Raw genomic sequence first — 21,934 nt, 5'->3', positions numbered from 1 at the left:
TGAAGAGTTTTCAAAGAGTGTTATCCTCCCTAGACATGCAAGATGCCTCATCGACAAATACTGTGTGTACGACATCTTCCTCTGCTTGGCACCACTGCTGAAGTGTTGATGCTCATATTTTCTTTAAAAAAAAGTGAAGAATGATTTTCATTGGTCAAAAATTTACAACATGTTGTAAATCTTTTTTATACGATGATGAACGATTGTGATCTTCAGAGGCGCTCATGAGTGATTCTCTTCCGCTCTCTTTTGATGTGTACTTTCTCAGACAAACAATACCCAATACCATCATACAATGTAGTTAACATGCCTATTCCAGTGAGATCTTCACATTTAGTACCTTGACAAGCAAGATGATGGTTTTCTTACCCAAACCTGTAAGAAAGTAAGAAAAAAAATTACAAGTCAGGATCAATCCTTGCAATTTAACAAACATAGAGTAAAATAGACTAAATATCTTCAGGCCAAATAAAGAAAAAAAAATGATATATATATATATATATATATATATATATATATATATATATATATATATATATATATATATATATTAGAAAGAGGGAGAGAGAGAGAGAAAGAGAGAGAGAGAGAGAGAGAGAGAGAAAATGAGAGTGAGAAAATGCGCCAAAATATATTTCTGTGAGACAGAAATTGAATTTTTATGACAACGAAGCCAAATTTTGCGACTTTTTTTTCTACCTTTTAATATATTCCCCCAGTATATGTACATAGGTTACGCTGACAGAGGAATGGCGGTAAAGTGACCTAGACAACTGTGTCACACCAACAGCCTCTAGGGTAAAGGGAGAAAAAAGAACAGAAAAAGAGCAGTATCGTATCGGGCATCGGCGCCAGGCTCATGCCCCGACTGGTCCCTTCGTCAGGTCAGTTAACTGACCTGACGAAGGGACCAGTCCGGTCCAGAAACGCGTCGTCATTTGAATTAAAGATCTCCTTGATCAAACTCACCTGGCCTCGTTCCTGGTCCTCCTGAGCCTGGCGCCGATGCCCGATACTATACTGCTCTTTTTCTGTTCTTTTTTCTTCCACATACCTTGTCCCCGGTGCTAAGGCATTAGCACCGAGGGACCGCAGTGGGTGGCAACCGGCAACCTATACTATTCCACTCCTCGCATTGTCTCGGAGGAGCGCCGTTTATCCCTCACCTTTTTCCACGGTGCAACTCATCTAGTGTAAAGGGGCTTTTTATGAGTGGCTTTTAGTGTTATACGGTTAGGCAACTAGACTGCCCGCTCTTTAGACTGCGTCTCCTACTGTCCCTTTTAACCCTGTGGAGGGAGACGCGGGCTCACTTATGACTGGAACTATACTGGGAACCTCTGGCTCTGGAGAGTATGTCTTTTGTACATTACATTATATTATATAGATTGATATCTCTATTTTATTTAGAATAAAAAAATCTGTTTTTATCTCAGATTAAAGGTCATGAATACCTTTCTAATTAGATCATTTAGCGTGATAAAATGTTTCATCTTTAATATTTTCAGACAAAATGATATTGGTTTATTCTTTATCGCTTATTTATTACTGAGTCACAAGATATATTTGGCCCAACTGTGTACGTCAAGATCTGAAATGTAAATGCTCAATTAATAAACTACAACTCCCTACATTTTCATCACCGTAAGTAATGTGACCTACGACAAATAAACTGTAAAGGAAATAGCATTCAGAGACCTTGCATACAGATTGCTTGTAATGTGTAGCCACTGGCTGTATTAGCTTAAAAGTAACTAAAGCAAACTAGAATCATTTCTCAAACTGGTAGGAATGTGTCTGACAGTAAATCATTTGTTAACTTAAGAAATATTTAACTGCGCTCCTTCTTACAAACACCTCGTAAGCACTGATACAAAACGATCAAATACAATCTAGCAACAAATCAATATTGCAAAAAATGGTATAAAAAAAAAAAGAAAAGTAGAAGGGAAAAAAAAACAAATACACTACGCAGGACAGCGGGAATGTGTTTATTTTAAGACGCAGATGCACAATGAGTCATTTCCTTTCTGAAAACGCTTTAATCATTTTACTGACATTCTCAAAATGAAACCTATAAAGCAGTAAGTGCTGTATTATACACAAGTGATTTCTGTCAGCGAGTCTTATGAGCAGAGAAAAGACTAAATACGACATTTTGTTTGGTAAACACATTGTTTATTTCCCTAACAGGCGTCCCAAAGCACAAGTGACATACAATTAGATTTATGTGCATGGGGATTAGGCCATGATGAACGATTTCAGAAAATTATTTTTATTGTGATACAGTAATGCCCATCTTTTTATCAGGAGATCGGACTGCGTGTTCTCCATAAATGTATCATACAATATATATTTTTATATGGCCAAAAATATGTGGACATGCCGTCTCATTATTGGGTCATGTCAGCCGCAATTATAGTTAAAGAGGCTCTGTCACCAGATTATAAGTGCCCTATCTCCTACATAATCTGATCGGCGCTGTAATGTAGATAACAGCAGTGGTTTTTATTTCGAAAACGATCATTTTTGAGCAAGTTATGAGCAATTTTAGATTTATGCTAATTAGTTTCTTAATAGATAACTGGGCATGTTTTTACTTTTTACCAACTTGGCATTGTACAGAGGAGTGTATGACGCTGACCAATCAGTGACCAATCAGTGTCCTACACTTCTCATTGTTCCAGCCCAGCTTATTTCACTGCACAATCACACTGTAACAATGGGCTGGAACAATGAGAAGTGTAGGACACTGATTGGTCACTGATTGGTCAGCCTCATACACTCCTCTGTACAACACCCAGTTGGTAAAGAGTAAAAACACGCCCAGTTGGTCATCAAGAAACGAATTAGCAGAAATCTAAAATTGTTCATAACTTGCTCAAAAATGATCATTTTTCTAAATAAAAACCACTGTTGTTATCTACATTACAGCACCGATCACATTATGTAGGAGATAGGTATTTTAATCTGGTGACAGAGCCTCTTTAAGCAGTGCATAAGATCAATCCTACAGCCATATACAAATTGCCAACCTTCAGACAAGTCAGTGATACATTTCTGCCACCACTTAACTGTGAGTTCTATTGTTCTGAAGGCACAAGCAATGGGCGAACTAAGCTTACAGGATGGGATAAACAAGTCTTGACCAAATAGTAGAAACTGTGCCAAATTTATCACAATGACGTGCACTGTATGATAAATTTAGGGCAACGTACTAGACACTTTAGACACTTTTCTCTTCCTTACACCCCTCAGATATGATCTAATGCTTTCCTATAGGATCATCCCTGGCATTAGTGGCATTAATTTTAATGTCTACCTTCGCCGGAAAGAAGGACGTTGCATGCAGAGTTTTTCTGTCCAGCTTTAGTCCGGCTGCGGGTGCTAGGCCGGTACAAAAAGGCCACAAAATTTGAACAGTTGTGTCTGGCTCAGGTTAAAAACAACTCGCCGGATGCAACTGATATATGTGAACCCACCCTTAGCCTTGAGATGAAGACCTGAGTAAATTAGGATGGTCTGGTTGTGATGGACATGTTGCTATTTAAAAGGCTGTTTTTGTTAAATCATATGCATGTAACAACCAGTCTGTTTCAGTGCTGGTTTCTTAATGTGTTATTAGCAGACAAAGAAAAGAAGCTTGGCAGAAGTCAAGCCATGCCATTCTTCATATCAAACTGCATTATTAATCAGATTTTTCTAAAAGGAGTGTAGCCAGTCTTATAGAGTGCCAAAATGTGAAAGCAACAAAATCACTAGATCTGTTCAGCATTAGATCTGTTCAGCATTCTGATTCAGGGCATAAAAAGAACCTAGCTTATATGTAGGGACAGTAATTGGTGCCAACAGTAATGATTTTGCCACAAGTGAACTAAAGACTGAATGACTTCAGAAATGGACATCAGATTAATGATCCTGTTCAGTGGCTTCAATAGTAAATTTATAGCTACAATGTCTACTGTGTCTAAGAAGTCAGCCTTTATACACTGCTCTGTGTATGGAATAGGTTGCAGGTTTTGATCATTGCCTTTCACACCGGACTTATTAGCCTCTCTTATGTATTTCATTTGCATAGTAGTATGCACGCAGCGGTGGAGGAGGCTGACCTTGGAAATCTTTAACATGCAAAATATGTGTTTTGCATAATTAAAACTAAGTTCATGAGGTCACTGGACAAAGATTCCTAAGAAGTTCGAACTTTGCAATCAAAATCCAAATAAAAATTTAAGTATGCTCTGTTTCTTTAAATATATCCACACATAATGTGTGACTTATGTAATTCCTTATTCATGTACACTAGAAAAACAATAAAATAATACATATAATTCTATAAAAGTTACGTTATTCTTACTTTTCTAGGCATCAGACTGGAAGACAGAAAAGGTTTATCATAATGGAAAATTTAAATAATTTTCGATTTTAAATAAATCTCTTTCTGTTGTTGTTAAACTGGGGAAATATGGCCACAGGTTGAACCGACAGTTCCTAACTGTATCCCCATTTCTGTCTCATTTGCGACATGTGAATTGTATGCCAACTGATATGATGCTTAATATGTCTCACGATAGGATGAGATATCCCTTTGTGCCAGCATTGTATCCCGACATCCTGACTAAGCCAATTTGGTATTTATACCTAATCTACTATAGCCAGCTAAATACTTGTAATGACGGGGTAAGGAGACAGACAGGTGAGCCCTAATCTACCCGCCACTCAGTCCCTGCCTACTTGCACGACCCGTCCTAGGCAGCGGTGTACAACGAGGCGATGGTCCCTACGCTCAATATGTGCACGAGAGACAAACAGACAAGGGTACACAGAAGCTAAGGGAAATGGGGAAGTTGCTCACGGCAACACCGTGAGCAACAAGAGTAGTGAACGAGCCGAGTCAAACCGGGAGTGTACGAGGTACCAAACGCAGAGCAGGAGCGTAGTCCGTAAAGCCAGGGTCAAAATGAAGCTGAGGTCAATAGTAATAGCTGGAACAGCAGAGCCAGGAAAACAAGAGAGACACAGGCAAAGGACAAGCAGCAAATGAAGGTATAAGTAGACCAAGGGCGGGAGCTAAAACCGTCTGGCCAGGCTGCGATAGGTTCTCCCACTCCCCAGCCCACCAGCCTGAGCGGCAACAGATCGAGCCTCTCCAGCAGACCTAGGAACAGATGCAGGCTGATTAACCACGGGCGTCGACACAGAAGCTGTGTCTGGCAGATCCTTTACAATACTGGTGAAATAACTGATACCTGCAGGCAGTAAGATATCTTCCCAATGTCCCAACTACATCAAGTTTACAGTCATTCACTTTTTTTTTAATAAAGTAAGGATTGGATTAAAGCAAACATGATTCCAACATGATGGAATATTTCCTTTTTCAATACTAAGCCTTTCAACAGCCCAAATCTTAGGGTAGCTTCTCACACTTGAATAATGCATCGATTGCCATCGTCTCCATACGTAAAGATCATAAGATCGTTATGTGTGAACGCATGCGCTAGATGGTATGAGCATGCAAAACCCTACCTTTTGACTTTTCCTCACGCCTCTTTACCATGTGACTACGATTTCAACTTTATCTCAATATAGAATAATTACTACAGGAAAAGATGGGTCGTAAATGTTCCTTCCTTCATGAACAAGTGGACGAATCAAAGAATCTCTGAATCAATTTACCTTTAGATAGGATTCAGTCATTCCCAAACTTCAATGTTTACCAGGTCGTAGTAAATTCCTACAGAAAAGGACACAGTAAAGTGGGTGACTTGGGCCTGACATAGGTATCAGATACATTTACTGTAATAATCATGAACATTCACAAGACTGTAAAACTCCTTATTTATTTTATTTATTGACCAACATGAGTCATTATTATGTGTGGGTTAAAATAAAAGTAATCAGTAAATCATTATTATTATTTTTTTTAGAAGAATATATTCTATCAACAATAACATCACTGTAGTGCAGAGCTACATGGAACTGTATGTGGGCATACTCTGTGGGACAGTCACATTCCCAAGACTGTCCCTCCTGGCACCATCTGCAAAAAACATGGTCTGCTTAAGAATGGGAGTAGAGAGCCTCAGTTGTAAGAAATTCAAATCCCCTGTGGCTGTCCTACTTGTTCATTGAATCTAAAAGGAACAATTGAAGTAATAGGTATGAGGGAATTGCTGATAATGCAAACCCCTAGGGCTGGCTTTACACAATGTGATTTCTCAAAGTTGCAATGCTTGATGCGATTTTTGTGGAATGAAATACATATCACATATATAATAGTTTGGCAAGTGTTTACACACAGTCATTTTTCACCAATGATGTAGAAATCACCAAGTCTCACTTTCTGGACTAGTTTCCAATATCTCTTCAACTCTTCACCTGAAATTATAGTAAAAAAAATAAAATAAAAATAAATCAGTGTATAATAAACATCACACAGTTAAAACAAATACACAAAATTAATAATTTAAAATTAAGTCGGTTTTTTTTCTCCATAAATTGTGTTTTGTGCAACTTTCTAAATAATTATTTATTTATTTTTATAATTTTTACTTTTTGAGATAAAGCTGCTTTATATCCTGTGACGGGCTCAGTGACAACGGGTCCTGCGTGTCTCTGACATGCAGAATCGAGCTGTTACCGATCACACCTAAGTTCATAACCTGGATGTGATTGATAACAGGTGGATACTGCGTGACCAGCTTAGGGTATGTTCACACAGCTTATTTTCAGACGTAATTCGGGCATTTTACGCCTCGAATTACACCTGAAAAAAACGTCTCTAATACGCCTACAAACATCTGCCCATTGCTTTCAATGGGTTTTACGGTGTTCTGTTCCCACGAGGTGTTATTTTTTGCGTCGCTGTCAAAAGACGGCGCGTAAAAAGACGCCCGTGTCAAAGAAGTGCATGTCACTTCTTGGGACGTTTTTGGAGCCGTTTTTCATTGACTCCATTGAAAAACGGCTCAAATAACTTCCGTAAAAAAAGCCGCAAAAAAGCACAAGTAGTTAAAAAACGTCTGAAAATCAGGAGCTGTTCAGTGAAAGCGGGTCCTGCATGTCTCAAAGTTCATAACTTAGATGTGATAGATTAAATGTGGATCTTGCGTGTTAGGGACATGCAGGACCCACTGACATTGAACCCGTTAGGTCCACGGGACTGACGGATTCAGGTCTCAGCGCTAGATACAGCTACTATGTTTACAGGATACAAAGCAGCTGTATCTTAAAAAGTAAAAATAATGTTTAATAAAAAGTATTTAGAAAGTTGAATCGAACACACTGATAGACATTTTTATTAAAAAAATTAATAATAATAATGATTTCAGGTTTAAGGTGTACATAGCCGTTAAAACTATTCTAATTTTATATGACTTAAGTATAGGAGGTAATTTGTGATCTACTCAACATGTTTCCTGAGATGTGGACTTGCCTACTTTACCACAACAAAAATGTATTGGTGGAGCTCTCCTGTCTAAATAAATAAAGCCTCGTGCTTTAAAACTGTTCTAATATAAATTGTCAGTGTTGTCCGATCAAGTTCCATCTTTTGTATTTTTCATAGCAGGGTTGAAAATGAAAGAAGTAACCTGACTGGTTTCTACAGGCATCACTGATAATTTTTGTGGGAAGAATTTTGTATTCATATCCAGTCCTCAAAATATCTAAACCTTTCAAGTAGAACTCCATCTTGGGACCATAAGCAGAATACAGGTGTACTTTATAGCAGGGAGTATTCTGTGGATGGAGGGAGCACATTTCAACAACTTATCTGCTGCCCTCCAAAGACAGAGTACAGACTGCCATAAAGTACGGCAATATTCTGCCAAGTCTATATGACAAGCAGATGTAAGGATTTAATTTCCAAACGCTTAAGGTATGTTCACACGCAGTAGCAAAATACGTCTGAAATTACTGAGCTGTTTTCGCCCGAAAACAGCTCCTGATTTTCAGATGTTTTTGTAACTACTCACATTTTTCACGGCGTATTTTACGGACATTATTGTAGCTGTTTTTCAATGGAGTCAATGAAAAACGGCTCCAAAAACGTCCCAAGAAGTGACATGGACTTCTTTGACGCGGGTGTATTTTTACGCGCCGTCTTTTGACAGCGACGCGTAAAATTACACCTCGTGGGAACAGAACATCGTAAAACCCATTGAAAGCAATGGGCAGATGTTTGTAGGCGTAATGGAGCCATTTTTTCAGGCGTAATACAAGGCGTAAAACACCCGAATTACATCTGAAAACAGTGCGTGTGAACATACCCTTACCTTTTCTATTACCTGAAGCAATTGTAGTAATTCTAGCAATATGTATATTTTAGGGAACTGCTGTAATCCAAGTCAGAGTTTTACTTCGCTGAAGTACGTAATCGAAAAAAAATTCCAGTCAATGACATCTCGCTATGGCCGCATCATTTTACAACTTCCCTTAGTGCTATTAAATTCAGCAAAAAAAAAAAAAACTTATGTTTTCTCCCAACTAAGGCATGGTTTACAAGTGATTTTGAATATGTTTTCGCCACAACTAACCACTCAGAGCCATAATTGCAAAATAATTTGATTTGTCAAATTAGAAAATGTTCTGAACTGCTAAAAACATCTCCACATTTAATCACTTTGACTATTAGGCCTTCACGCACAGAGACAGTACACTAGTGCATAGAGGCCATACAGCTCCTTAGTACGGACCCACACAACCTCCGTGTGCTGCCGTGTGCCGGGTGTTGTATGTGCTGAGATATTCTACCCTAGAAGAAAAGCTTCTAGAAGAGATTATCTCTGTAAAAAAAAAATATTCTGTCAGGTTCCTACAGAAACCGACAGGAAAAACTTTGGGTGCCATCATGTGGCATTGGAGGCATTCCAAAGTCCATGCAGCTTTATGGGAGCCCTATTATGGCTCTGTTTTGTACTGCCATGTACACGAGGCCTAAATGTGATTGTAGCATGCAAATGGCGATCATTAGAGAAGATCTTAATATGGGGAAGAGCAGTATATTATTTTCCAATGACATTCTTTATATGTTTTAATGACAAATGACAAGAAATTCCACAATTGTATTAATGATGTGTTATTAGTATACCAGTTGGACAGGACCGAAATCTAAGCCTCACATTGATAATTCTGACTTTTTATAATCCTGATATTTTGTTTCTTTCAATACCGCTGACAAGTAACCCACTTTAAAGGTCCGTATACACAAAGGGAGTATACATTTCCCTGTCATTGATGAGAGTTTATTAGAATAATTTTGTTCAGATAATTGAGCCAAAAGAGCAACGCTACAATAAAAACACTGCTCATCATCGATTAGTTTAAATCTTCATTCATACTTGAAAATCTGGACACTCTGCCATGCATGGATCTACAGGTTTAGCCTTCCACTCATTGATGTAAACATGAATCTTAATAAACAGAATTATATTGTTATTAGGAAATCACTTATTGGCAATCGCTTTGTGCTAATGACCTGAAAGTTAATTTGTAAATCAGATCGGTCTAATTTTATCCTGTCTAAACTTTTAAGAAAATATTGATAAATCTCCCACATAGACTCCTCCATTGTGATCTTCTTATAGTCTATCTTAGGTCAGAAGCTCACATTTGCGCAGACTTGCCCTCTAAAGGGTTGTAAGAGGGGGTTGTCCTGTCATCCAACTGCACTGTTAGACCACGTGATTAAAAAACTGTTGACTTTACCTACATATAAGGCGGGATGAGGTGGCGCTAAATTCACACAGAGACTCAAAGAACAATTTCCTGTCATGTATCATCTGTTAGATGCAGTCACAGAGGGTTTCTGACTAAATATTAGAATATCTGACAGGAGAGAAGCAAATACAGACAGGAGAGAGGCTGCGAAAGCTGGACGGGAAAATAAAGATAAAAAACAGGAAAGCTGAGGTAAAACATACAAGAATCAATACAATGCAGTGTAACAACTGTGTTCACATAGACATAATAACATCAATGCAGCTACATATACAGTGTGTTTATACACTGTGTGTATATGTATGTATGTGTATGTATATATATATATATATATATATATATATATATATATATATATATATATATATATATATATATGTTATATTTATCTATAAACCATTCAGCCATAACATTAAAACCTCCTGCCTAACATTGTGTAAGTCCCCCTCGTGCCACCAATACAGCTCTGACCGGCCGGTGCATGGACTCAAGATCTCTGAAGGTGTCCTGGGGTATCTGGCAGCAAGACGTTAGCAGCAGATCCTTTAAGTCCTGTAAGTTGTGAGGTGAGGCCTCCACAGTTAGGGCGGGTTCACACATGGCGGAATTTCACTTAAATTCCGCTGCGGACACTCCGCAGCGTTAATCCGCAGCGGAGCCGTTTCTCCATTGACTTTCACTTTAATTTAGCAGTGTTCGTTTACACGATGCGTACAATTCCGCTGCGGAGCATAGGCTGCGGAGCGGAATTTGGTGTCCGCAGCATGCTCTGTCTGTTGCGGAGCAGTGGCGGACTGGTTGCGGACTCATGGCGGAATTTCTCCATTGACTTCAATGGAGAGTCAAAATTCCGCAATGAAGTCCGCAGATCTTATGTGTGCTGCGGAGCGTATTGTTTTTACTACCATGACATTTCTTCATTCTGGCTGGACCTATGTATTTCTAGGTCTACAGCCAGACTGAGGAAGTCAATGGGGCTCCCGTAATGACGGGAGCGTTGCTAGGAGACGTCTGTAAATAGTCACTGTCCAGGGTGCTGAAAGAGTTACGCGATCGGCAGTAACTGTTTCTGCACCCGGGACAGTGACTACCGATCCCAATATACATGTATCTGTAAAAAAAAATATAAGTTCATACTTACCGAGAACTCCCTGCGTCTGTCTCCAGTCCGGCCTCCCAGGATGACGTTTCAGTGTAAGTGACGGCTGCAGCCAATCACAGGCCAAGCACAGGCTGCAGCGGTCACATGGACTGGAGCGTCATCCAGGGAGGTCGGGCCGGATGCCGAAAGAGGGACGCGTCACCAAGACAACGGGCGGTAAGTATGAATTTCTTTGACTTTCACTAGGGAAAGTGCTGTCCCTTCTCTCTATCCTGCACTGAATAGGGAGAAGAGAAGCACTTTTCCTGCAGTCCGCAGCGGCCAGTCCGCATCAATTTTCTGCACATTTTGTGCAGATCCGCTGCAGAATCTGCAACGCAGATTCTGTGCGGCATTGATGCGGACAGTTGCGGAGGAATTCCGCCATGTGTGGTCATGCCCTTAGGACTTCTTTTTCCAATACATCCTACAGATGCTCAATCGGATTGAGATCTAGGGAATTTGGTAGCAGCTTGAACGTTTTGCATCACACTGCCTTTGCCGGCTTGCCTTCTTCCCATGGCGCATTCTATGTTTGATACTTCCTGCTGGGGCACTGTATCTAAGCTTATCATGTGTGATACTCTCTACTAGGGACCTGTTTCCAGGCCTATCATTTGTGATTTACACATGATTTACACATGATAGGCTTAGATATCTTGCCACAGCAGAAAATATAACAGATTCAGGGCCCCAATAGAAAGTATCACACATAAGAGGCTTAGATACAGGGCCCCCAGCAGTATTTACCATATTATACTTACCCACTCACCGGTCCTGTGTCGAGTCCTCTTCACCTTTGGGTGCAGCAATGGATCCTGATGCCTTCCAGCGCCAGGATGTCATCTGTGCCGCGCATAAAATGCATCAGGAACCAGTGCTGTGCCCAGAGGCAAAGAGCAACCGAAAGGAGAGGGGAGGGTAAGAACAATATAGTGGATACTGTCTGCTGGGGGCCTTGTATCTATGACAGTGATGGCGGCAGTGACAAGTGTAAGGCCCATGAAGCACAGAGCTCGGGGCATGGGCCTCGTCCAAATGTAAATGCATGCAAACGTTGCGTATTTTATATATATATATATATATATATACATATATATATATATATATATATATATATACTTTTATTATTACTGCCCTAAATGTGTAGCTCAATAGCAGAGGCCTGTGAGGAACACTTAGTGGTTTTGGGGCAGTTTGGCCACAGCACTCATGTTACATGAACCATACAGTTTTGAGAGCCTGTTGTGTTTTTTGTGGGGCTTTTAGTGTTAGTCGCCTAATACATAGACCCCACTGCCTGTGATGATATGACTAAATAAAAGTCGTTTTGACAGAATCAATTCCATCAAAATGACGGAACCCTTGCACAAAGAAGACAAACCAAAACCATTGGCACCGGTTCCGTCACCATTGAAATCAATGGTGATTGAAATGGAAACCTATGGTTTCTGGTTGTGTCAGTCAGGGCTCCGTTCCGACGGAAAGCTCAGACGGGACGTCGGACTGGAGCCCTGACGCAGATGTGAACGAAGCCGTAGAGCTCAATTTTGTTTCGTGGTAAGCTGTGCTCTACTGGAAACCTTAAAGTGGTAATGCCATCTGCATAATCCTATTTCAAATACTAGTATATCAAAACTTAGCCACGGAAATACCTTGCTTTTTCTAATCTTTATTGTTCTCTAGGTAATCCAACTGGCTTAATCTCCATCTTTGTATTTCACTAGTTTCCTCAGGGTTACGATTACCGCTGCATTCCTTGCACTGTTTCCGCGCTGGCGTACTATTTCCGCTTGCCTCTACTGTAGAGGATGGCTGGAGTCTCGGCAGTACGTCTGACAGTGCATGTGCGGTAGCTCCTGGCCTGGCCACCTCTCTCTCACAATGGGGATGAGCTAGGGATGATAGAGGGAAATTTATTTTGGGGCAACATAATGGAGGGTGGGGTAGAAACAGGGGATGACTAGGGGGATAAAACTGGGGAAGTACATACAAATATTGCAGAGAGGACAAGTGCGGATCGTCTCAGACATGCTTACTATGCCTGGTTAGGACAAGCAGTCAGCAAGCTTTACTTTCGATGCACCTAGTACTAGAGTATCTAGTAGCGTCGTGAGTGCGCATGCACAAGGCAGCACAGATTGATTGACATCAAGCTAGTACCACCCACATTTGCTTTCGGAAAGAGGAACATGCTGTGGGGAAAATGGAAGGAAAAAGACACTTCTGGGGGTAATAAATTGGATTAGATGGCATGATTAGACTCAGATTTTAATGTTTATGGAAGCTAGGGGGGGGAATGAAGGCTTCAGGTGGGAATAACCCTTTAAAGTCAGGTACAAAATTCTGTGTTAAATAATTTCATAATATATCTTTTAAACGGGTTGGAGCTCTGGTTTTCTGTGTGGCACTCCGTACCAGTGGGCTGTGTGGCACTCCCTACCAGGGGGCTGTGTGGCACTCCCTACCAGGGGGCTGTGTGGCACTCCCTACAAGGGGGCTGTGTGGCACTCCCTACCACCCTGTGGCACTCCCTATATTAGGGAATGGGGCCTAGGTGAGTACAATTTTTGTTTTTGTTTGGGGGCACTGTCTACAAGGGGGTGGTGGGGGACTGTATGGCACTGCCTACAAGGGGGAGGTGGGGGCTGTATAACATGATCTACAAGGAGGTGGGGGATTATGGCACTGTCTACAGGGATGCTAAATGGCAAAATACTGTGTCCCTGAAGGGGTTGTAATATATTATATTATTAAATATTATTATTATACTGTATGGGGCATTATTATGACACTAAAGTTGCATTATAATTTTTTTATGGGGCTTTTTTTTTTTTTTTAAAGATGGGGGTGGGGCGCCGAAAGATCATTTTGTACGGAGCGCCATCTATCCTAAGGCCGGCACTGATTGTGGACCTAAAAATATTCTGGTGTTATAAAGTAGACTTTCACTATAAATGGGAATTGAACAAATATACAACTTGATATAATAGCATGAAGAGATTGAGCATTGTGCTCCTTACATATTGACTAATGTAAGGAACTCCGTCTTGAGAGACAAAACTGCAACGTTCACTCCTTTGCAGTTGCTAGAAGAGGCAATATTTTAACATAGAGGATGATGAAAATAATGAGGACTATATTTGCTCACACTGTAAAACCCAATATTACTTTTTTTAATACCTCTTTAAAGGGGTTGTCTAGTATATGGAATCCACTATCATATACACTATTAGTGTATTCTGAGTTAATAGAGGGGGTCCCCTGTTCAGGATCCTCATCACTTGGCCAGAGTGGAGAGTGGTTACAAAGAGCATCTCTCTCACTTTGGAGGACCTGTCCTGTCCTGCATTACACAGACAACCCATTGATTTGAATGGGCACTGTGTAATGCTTAATTTCCCCTGTGGTGGTGCTGCAGAGAAATTGAACCCCTACTGCCAGGTTTTCATACATATTACAGCTGGGGGTCTCAACAGTTGAAAAGTTTGTGATCAGCTTATTGTCAATGGACCCTTCTAACAAGTAAGACAACTTCTTAAAACACCCTGCCAAGAAAAGTGTGAGGGTTTTTTCCAGACTTTTGTATTAGAACTGTGTAAGGGCACATTCAGATGTGGCGGAATTGCTGTTGAATTCCGCTGTGGACAGTCCGCAGTGGAATTCTGCAGCAGCCGTTTTTTACATTTATTTCTATACATTTGTAGGAAAGTTAGTTCAGACGTTGCAGAAAATAACTGTGCGGAAATCAGGCTGCGGTGCAGAATTTCCCCTCCGCAGCATGCTCATTCCATTGCCGAGAAGAAGTGGAATTTCACTGCGTATTTCAGCCTTTGCAATGCAAAAACTGAAATCTGTGGCAAGTCCGCTGTGATATCTGCAACGTCTGAATTACCTGTCAAATATGCAAATGTTGCTGAAGATTCGTTGCGTAATTGCCCCAAATCTTCACCAACATTTGCAGCGGAAAAATTTCGCCATGTCTGAACATGGCCTTACTCTCATAGATATCTAGATCAAGTTATACTTATATGCAACTATTTTTGGCTTGAGATGAAACAGTATAATCTACTATTTTATTAATACAGTATCAGAAAAAATTGCAACCATCTCAACCTTATTTTATATGACAGCATACATTACAATGAGGTGTGGGGCCAAGCGGGTCACTACATCTATGCTAATTGGGGAGCATAATTGCTTCAAGCACTTCTCTGTCCCACATTGATGGAGACCATATTTGCCTAATGAAATGATGAAATACTAAATTCAATTTTCTGTGAAGGTCTATAGAAATATGCGGCACATCACCCAAAGATTTCTGTGACATATTAAGAACAAGTTGCTCAGGCAGCACATGCATACATTTACTATGCTTAAGGCAAGTTTAAATAAATTAGGTTTTCTTATACTACTTTAAAGTCCAAGGCTGCAATGTTATGCTCTTAGGGTATGTTCACACGCACTAATTACGGACGTAATTCGGGCGTTTTTGCCCCGAATTACGTCCGAAAAATGTTACGCCACTGTCAAATGACGGCGCGTAAATAGACGCCCGCGTCAAAGAAGTGACCAGTCACTTCTTTGGGCGTAATTGGAGCCGTTATTCATTGACTCCAATGAATAGCAGCGCCAATTACATCCGTAACTGACGCGGCATTCAAGCGCCTGCACATGCCATTACGGTTGAAATTACGGGGATGTTTCCTCCTGAAAACATCCCCGTAATTTCAGCCGTTACGGACGCTGTCGTGTGAACATACCCTTAGAATAATAGCTGACCATTCATCCAACCTGTGTCTAAGTTTATGGCAGATCAATTAAATGGACAACAGGTTAATGACTTAATATTGTTTATTTATTTATTGTTTCCTTTGGCCCCCTGCATACGTTGCATATTTACTGGAGAATTTCTGCAGCATTTTCGCAACATAAATTTACATAAATTGACATGCTGCAATTTCAGAATTTCCGCAGATTTTTTTACACAGTGTATGGATGAGATTTGTTTAAATCTCCTCCTCTTTACTGCTAGTGTAATATGCTGTCGAATTTTCGTACAGAAAATCCAGACAGAAATTCTGCAGTAATTACACAATGTGTGCAGGAGGCCTTAAAGGGGTTGTCTTCTTTAGACTAACCATTATTGTTAGAAAGACCCCCGACAATTAGCTTTTCACAGGGTGTCCTGCTGTTGGGGGCCACCACGTCTGAACATGCCTTTACAAAGGCCCCCAGGCCTGCCCTGGCTTTATGCTTATTAGGCCATGCCAGAGGCACACTGACAAGCAATAAGTATACCAAAGCATTATATAACCGATCAAAAGATCGCATAGTGAAGTCCCCTAGTGGGACTAAAAAAGTATTGAAGTAATGTGAAATAAAAATTATTAATAGAGATGCACAGTAAAAGAAAAACCATTTATGGCTCTTGGAAAGCGACGATGCAAAAACAAATAATTTTATTTCAAAAGTGTTTTTATTGTGCAAAAGTCGTAAAACATAGTATCACACTGACCCATAGAATAAAGGTAACATGTTATTTACACCGCACAGTTAACAGCATAAATTTAAACCGCATGGTGCATTTAGAACAATGGTGGAATTGCTTTTTTTTTTCTATTCCCCCCCAAAAAAGTTCATAAAAGTTCAGAAAAAAATTATATGTACCCTAAAATGGTGCCATTAAAAAATACAACTAATCCCGCAAAAAAACAGGTCCTCATACAGCTATGTCGACGGAAAAATAAAAAAGTTATAGATCTTTGAATGCGACGATGGAAAAACTGAAAAAATAGCTTGGTCATTAGGCCTAAAATAGGCTGGTCTGTTTCTATCTACTACTGGTTTACACAGATCTCACATATGAAATGATAGCATTCACATGCAATGGCGGCCCTTAGACTGTTGGGCAAAATATGAACTTACTTACTAAACTGTATTTTACATAAAGATATGGTGAATTTTGGAGATTTCAGTCCTCGTCACAAAAAATATCCCAGGAAAAGGAAAATGGGACAAAGTATGAGGGTAAGCTAATATATCAATTCCCCCATTTCTTACGCATTTTCACTTCCATTCTCAATTGAATTATAAAGGATTACTGTAAAGGATAATAATAACCTTTATTTATATAGCGGCATCATATTCCGCAGCACTTTACAATTTAGGGGAAGCTTTCTACTCATGATATCAGTGCGATCCTATTATAAATAAATTATTTAAATGCTTTCAGCCTTTGAGAACTATTTAAATGATGGTTTCCGGCTGAAAACCCCCGACACCTGTATTGAAATTTGGATAGTTGCAATAACAGTAAGGCCTCATTTACACGAGCGTGTGCGTTTTGCGCGCGCAAAAAACGCTGCGTTTTGCGCGCGTTTGTATGGCGTATGCACTGCGTATACGCAGCCTTGTTGCGTTTTAAACGCGCGCACGACAAGCGTTTGCATCGCGCGTAAAAAACGCAGAGGGGATTAGTGGGACGGCCGCCTACAAATAGGCCAGCTGGCCCAACCCCTGCTTGCTGGTAGAAATCTATTTGCAAGGTTAATTCCGCCTCTGCAGAAACCACAGTGTTTGTTTTTCCCTTCAAATTGGAATCGCTTTGACACCCAACTATTATGGCTTCGCCAGCACTGGCGCGTGTGCTTCTTCTATGGATGATCTCACGTCGGTTTGGCCAGCGCCGACACATGCTGCAGCACCACACGCCTGGAAGAAGTCGCATTTGGGTTCACCCACTTGTGGCCCAACGTACAATAAAAGGGCATTTCCATACCCTGTTTGAGGACTTACGCCGGCATCCCGACAAATTTCGAGCCTTCTGCCGCATGTCTGTGGCCACATTTGACCTTCTGCTTGAGCAAACTCGCTCTGGTCTCACCTTCCAGAATACGAACATGAGACGCTGCATTTCGCCCGAGGAACGTCTGCTTGTGACCTTGAGGTATGTATGAAGCTGCTATAACTTAGTCCATGCCGCTGTCTGCTTTACCAGCCCCCCACTAACATGTGTTCTTCCTTTCTTTTTCTTTCTCTTTATTTTCTAGATTTCTGGCCACAGGCAATAGTTATCATTCGTTGCATTTTGAATTTCTTTTGGGAGTGACCACCATTTCGTTCATTGTCACATCCACCTGTGTCGTGTTGTGGCAGAGTTTAAAGAGCACGGTCATGCCTCAGCCCACGACAGAACAGTGGCTAAGTATATCAGAGGGATTTCTTAGAGCTACTGAATTTCCTAATTGCATTGGTGCCCTTGACGGCAAACACATTCGTGTGAGAAAGCCCCCACGCAGTGGCTCGCAATACTATAACTACAAGCAGTATTTTTCCATGGTATTGTTAGCCTTGGCGGACACTAATTATTGTTTCACTATTGTTGACATTGGCTCGTATGGAAGCTCGGCAGATGCCCGCATATTCCGTACATCAAGAATGGGGAAGCGACTCGTGAATAGGCGACTGGGGTTGCCGGAACCCTCCATCCTCCCAGGCTCCAGCGGGCCCCCAATCCCGTATGTAATCGTGGCAGATGAGGGGTTCGCACTCACAAGGCAAGTCATGCGTCCCTTTCCAAGAAGGGGCTTGGATGACCGTAGGCGCATGTTCAATCTCCGCCTGGGCAGAGCTCGGCGATGTGTCGAATGTGCCTTTGGCATTATGTCGAACAGGTGGCGTGTCTTTCTGTCAACAATGCAGTTGTCCATGCATAATGTCACACGTGTTATCCAAGCGGGTGTAGTTCTGCATAACTTCTGCCGCATTAATGATGCAAACTTTGATGCTGACTATATCATAACACACGCAGACACCACTGACAATGTCCCGGTGATTCCTCTAGGGCGATCTGTCTCCTCCGGCCTTCGAGTTCGTGATACTTTGGCGGCATATTTTGAGTGCCCATCTGGACCAGCACCGTGGGGGGCTGATGACCTGTGAAGGGGTGAATGTTCTTTTGACGCTTCACTACCGACCTGAGATGTGGGCATTTTTTGTTTTGTTTCTTTTGTGTGTTGGGGTTGGGGTAGGGACTCGCAAAACATGAGGACCCTTGACGCGGGTTGCGAGCTTATATCTCTCGGGGTTTGAGCAGGACTTTACACAGTTGGCGACTTACTTTGCCCATATATCCTGTTGTGCGGACTGCAGTTAGGGAACTCCAATTGCAAGTGTACTTATTTTGCTTCAGGGCCCATGGCAGGACCTAAACTTTGGAATCCCTTACAAGCCATGTCAAACCACGAGAGATTAACTAAAACCTCATATCACATGTCCATGCATTGGTCCAAAAGGCCAGAAGTGTGTGAGAGTGTAGGCTAAGGAAATGTGTGCCAAACCTTCTGTTGGGTGGTCGAAAAGAATAATAAAACGAAACAAAACCATGCTTTTTTTTTTTTTTATTAAGGGATTCGGACCAATCCCAAATTTTTGGCTAAAAAAATAACACACCAACATGGTGTAACGAAATTCAAACGAAAAACAGGATCACACAATATACGTGGCCAGGCCTGCACCACACACAACAGTGCCGTCCAGAAATATTGGCACCAACACACTCAGAGGTGTTGGTATAGTTGGGCTGGGGAGGCATATGCCTGCATTTCAGCACCACTATGCTGGACCTGGAGCTGGGTAGGTTGTTCCTGGCCAGCATAGTGGTGCTGATGTGGTGGCTGGAATGTGGGCCCCGCAAAGTGGGGAGCCATAGGGCGCATGTATGGATGCGGACGGGCCATATGGGGAACAGGGTGAAATTGGCCAGGCACCTGGGCCGTGGGTGGCGGCATGTAAGTATTTCGCCACTGCTCGATTGCCGTGAAACACGGATGGGGATTGTGTGGCGGTCTGCAAGCGTCGATCAATGTGACGATCGACGCCTGCAGACGGCCCATAAGGTACATCGGCACCAGGCGTAGGAGGGGCACAATGCTGCGGCCAAAGGCATCATTGCCATCCTCCTCTGCGGCTCGCCTCAAATACTCGAGTACCCGCGTATCCACCTGGGCAGATGTGGAGGGCTGTGGGGCACGAAGACGCCGACTGCGGGCTCGCACGGGCCGCTCCTGGGCTGGAGAGCCAACCGGCCGTTCTGACTGGCCTGGTGCGGGCTCCTGGGGTGTCGGCTCGGGGCTGGGTGGCAGGATATTGGGAGCAGGGGCTTCGGCCACAGACTCCCCCACGTCAGTCTCCTCTGCTGTATCCTCCAAATTGTCGGTGGTTCTACAAGGAGGCAAAAAATTATGAGTACAAAATCTAACAATGCCCACAACAACACGTTGACAGACAGGACCTGGACAAACACACAGTACACTCATGCAACGACATAAATGCTTACGTGCGCATATCCATGATGTCCTTCAGGAACATCAGCTGTTTCGTATACATGTAGGGCCGTTTGCGAGATGCCCCATCTCCGCTGCGTCCCTTGTCACCCATCTCTCGCCTGAATTGATCACGGCAGCTCCGCCACCGTGTCTTGATATCTTGGACTGGTGTATGTAACAAAAACAAAACACGCCATCAGAACTATCACCTCTCACTACAAAATGAAGGGCCCTGCAATGGCAATGCGGTGGGACGTGCGAAGCACCTGCTCCACCAAAGTTTCTCGTGCTCATGTGCGCAATACACATACAGGGCCCATGTTTTCTATAGGCATGACAGCCATTGACAGAAAATGCAAGGTACTCACCCAACCGAGTGCGGTCACGGGTTCGGCCTGTCTCCCACTCTTGCCCAAAGAGGTTTTTGGCCACCAACTCCCATGCGTCCTCCTTCACCGTCCTGTTGTGATACTCCTCACATCTGTTATCCCATATTGCTGGATGCTCCTGGATAAAAAGAATGAGGCGCTCCACATCCATCCCGCGCGGCATGGCTGTAGTATGTGGCTGTGAAATACTCCAAAATATCCCCAGACAACTCTCCTGGCACTGGCTAGTCTTGCCCCCTCGCACTTGAAAGGCAGGCACTTCCTGGTTTGGAGAAGCTTTGTGTAGCTTTATAGACTAATTAGAATGGACATAACAGCTCTTGCGTTTTTTTCGCGCATGCAACGCAGGACCGTCCGTGTGGCATGCGTTGTTTTCACGCACCCATTGAAGTCAATGGGTGCGTGTTGCGTGAAAAACGCAAGATTATAGAACATGTCGTGAGTTTTACGCAACGCACTCACGCAGCGCAAAATACACGCATCGTCTAAACAGCCCCATAGGCTATTATAGGTGCGTACGACACGCGTGAAAAGCACGCGCGTCGCACGCGCGTATAATACGCTCGTGTAAACGAGGCCTAACTTTGTTCTTTTTGCACTTGTACAACGCGCCCTAGGCACATGGTAGAAAGATCAGAGGTCATTTGGAGCGCTTGAGAAGTTATTTGCCTGCAACCTGAGATCTGTTTGTCATCATCTCACGCACGTCTCATTGTGGGCTTCAGTGTGAACTGATCATTTCTAATGCTGATCTGCAGCCAGTACTGATGATGTTTATGGCATTTATTATAAGAGTATGTTCACACAGCCTATTTTCGTCGGTTTTTCGGCCCGTAAACGCCCGAAAAATCGGACGCAGAACGCCTCCAAACATCTGCCCATTGATTTCAATGGGAGAAACGGCGTTCTGTTCCGATGGGCCGTTTTTTTACACAGCTGTTTTGATCTTTGATCTTTTGCCGCGAAAATCGCGAGTGGCTTGAAAAACGTCTGAAAATCAGGAGCTGTTTTCGCTTGAAAACAGCTCCGTATTTTCAGACGTTTTTGACTAACATTGAGTTCATTAAAAATCTTAATTTTATGACTAAAAATACACCAGCAAGTGCTGGCCAATTATTGGACTAATTTGAGAGTACCGTTTGCTGGCTTCCACCCTCTGAATACATTACAAGGTCTACATTGCCTATGCATTGGCTGATCTAGTCACCTGAACTAAGTACCAAATAACTAATGTTAAAAATGAATTAACTGATAATATTTTTCAATGTGCTTGATCATTGAGCCCCAAATTTAAAGGCATCATCCGGAATTAGTGGCACTCTTGTCTATGGACTATGATCAATGATTTTAGGAAATAG

The 21,934-nt window shown here is 42.0% G+C and overlaps 1 protein-coding gene and 1 long non-coding RNA gene across 7 annotated transcripts in view; both read right to left on the bottom strand.

Moving 5' to 3' along the window:
• Positions 1–21,934, bottom strand: part of LOC142660634 (uncharacterized) — an 89,216-nt gene that overhangs the window by 40,704 nt on the left and 26,578 nt on the right. For 5 of the 6 annotated variants that reach the window (XR_012850549.1, XR_012850547.1, XR_012850544.1 and 2 more), the window contains 3 exons: positions 6,297–6,375; positions 5,674–5,731; positions 341–375 (listed from right to left, as the gene is read on the bottom strand). This is a non-coding gene — a long non-coding RNA (uncharacterized LOC142660634). The remainder of the gene's footprint in view (positions 1–340; positions 376–5,673; positions 5,732–6,296; positions 6,376–21,934) is intronic. The other variant, XR_012850548.1, reaches the window with a different exon arrangement.
• LOC142745140 (uncharacterized) lies at positions 19,351–21,055 on the bottom strand. Its single transcript, XM_075854849.1, has 2 exons — positions 20,199–21,055; positions 19,351–20,083 (listed from the first exon to the last, which is right to left on the bottom strand). The coding sequence occupies exons 1-2, from the start codon at positions 20,297–20,299 to the stop codon at positions 19,420–19,422; spliced, it is 765 nt and encodes a 254-aa protein (XP_075710964.1). The 5' UTR covers positions 20,300–21,055; the 3' UTR covers positions 19,351–19,419.

Source organism: Rhinoderma darwinii, chromosome 1, assembly GCF_050947455.1.
Source record: "Rhinoderma darwinii isolate aRhiDar2 chromosome 1, aRhiDar2.hap1, whole genome shotgun sequence".
NCBI lineage: Eukaryota > Metazoa > Chordata > Amphibia > Anura > Rhinodermatidae > Rhinoderma > Rhinoderma darwinii.
This window is presented reverse-complemented; position numbering and strand designations above follow the sequence as displayed.

Bases quoted from the DNA above. Each gene is read 5' to 3' on its own strand.
- LOC142745140 (XM_075854849.1), bottom strand. From the start codon at position 20,299: ATGGGTGACAAGGGACGCAGCGGAGATGGGGCATCTCGCAAACGGCCC. The intron at 20,084-20,198 runs GTAAGCATTTAT...GCCTCCTTGTAG, and splicing joins GACATCATGGATATGCGCAC to AACCACCGACAATTTGGAGG.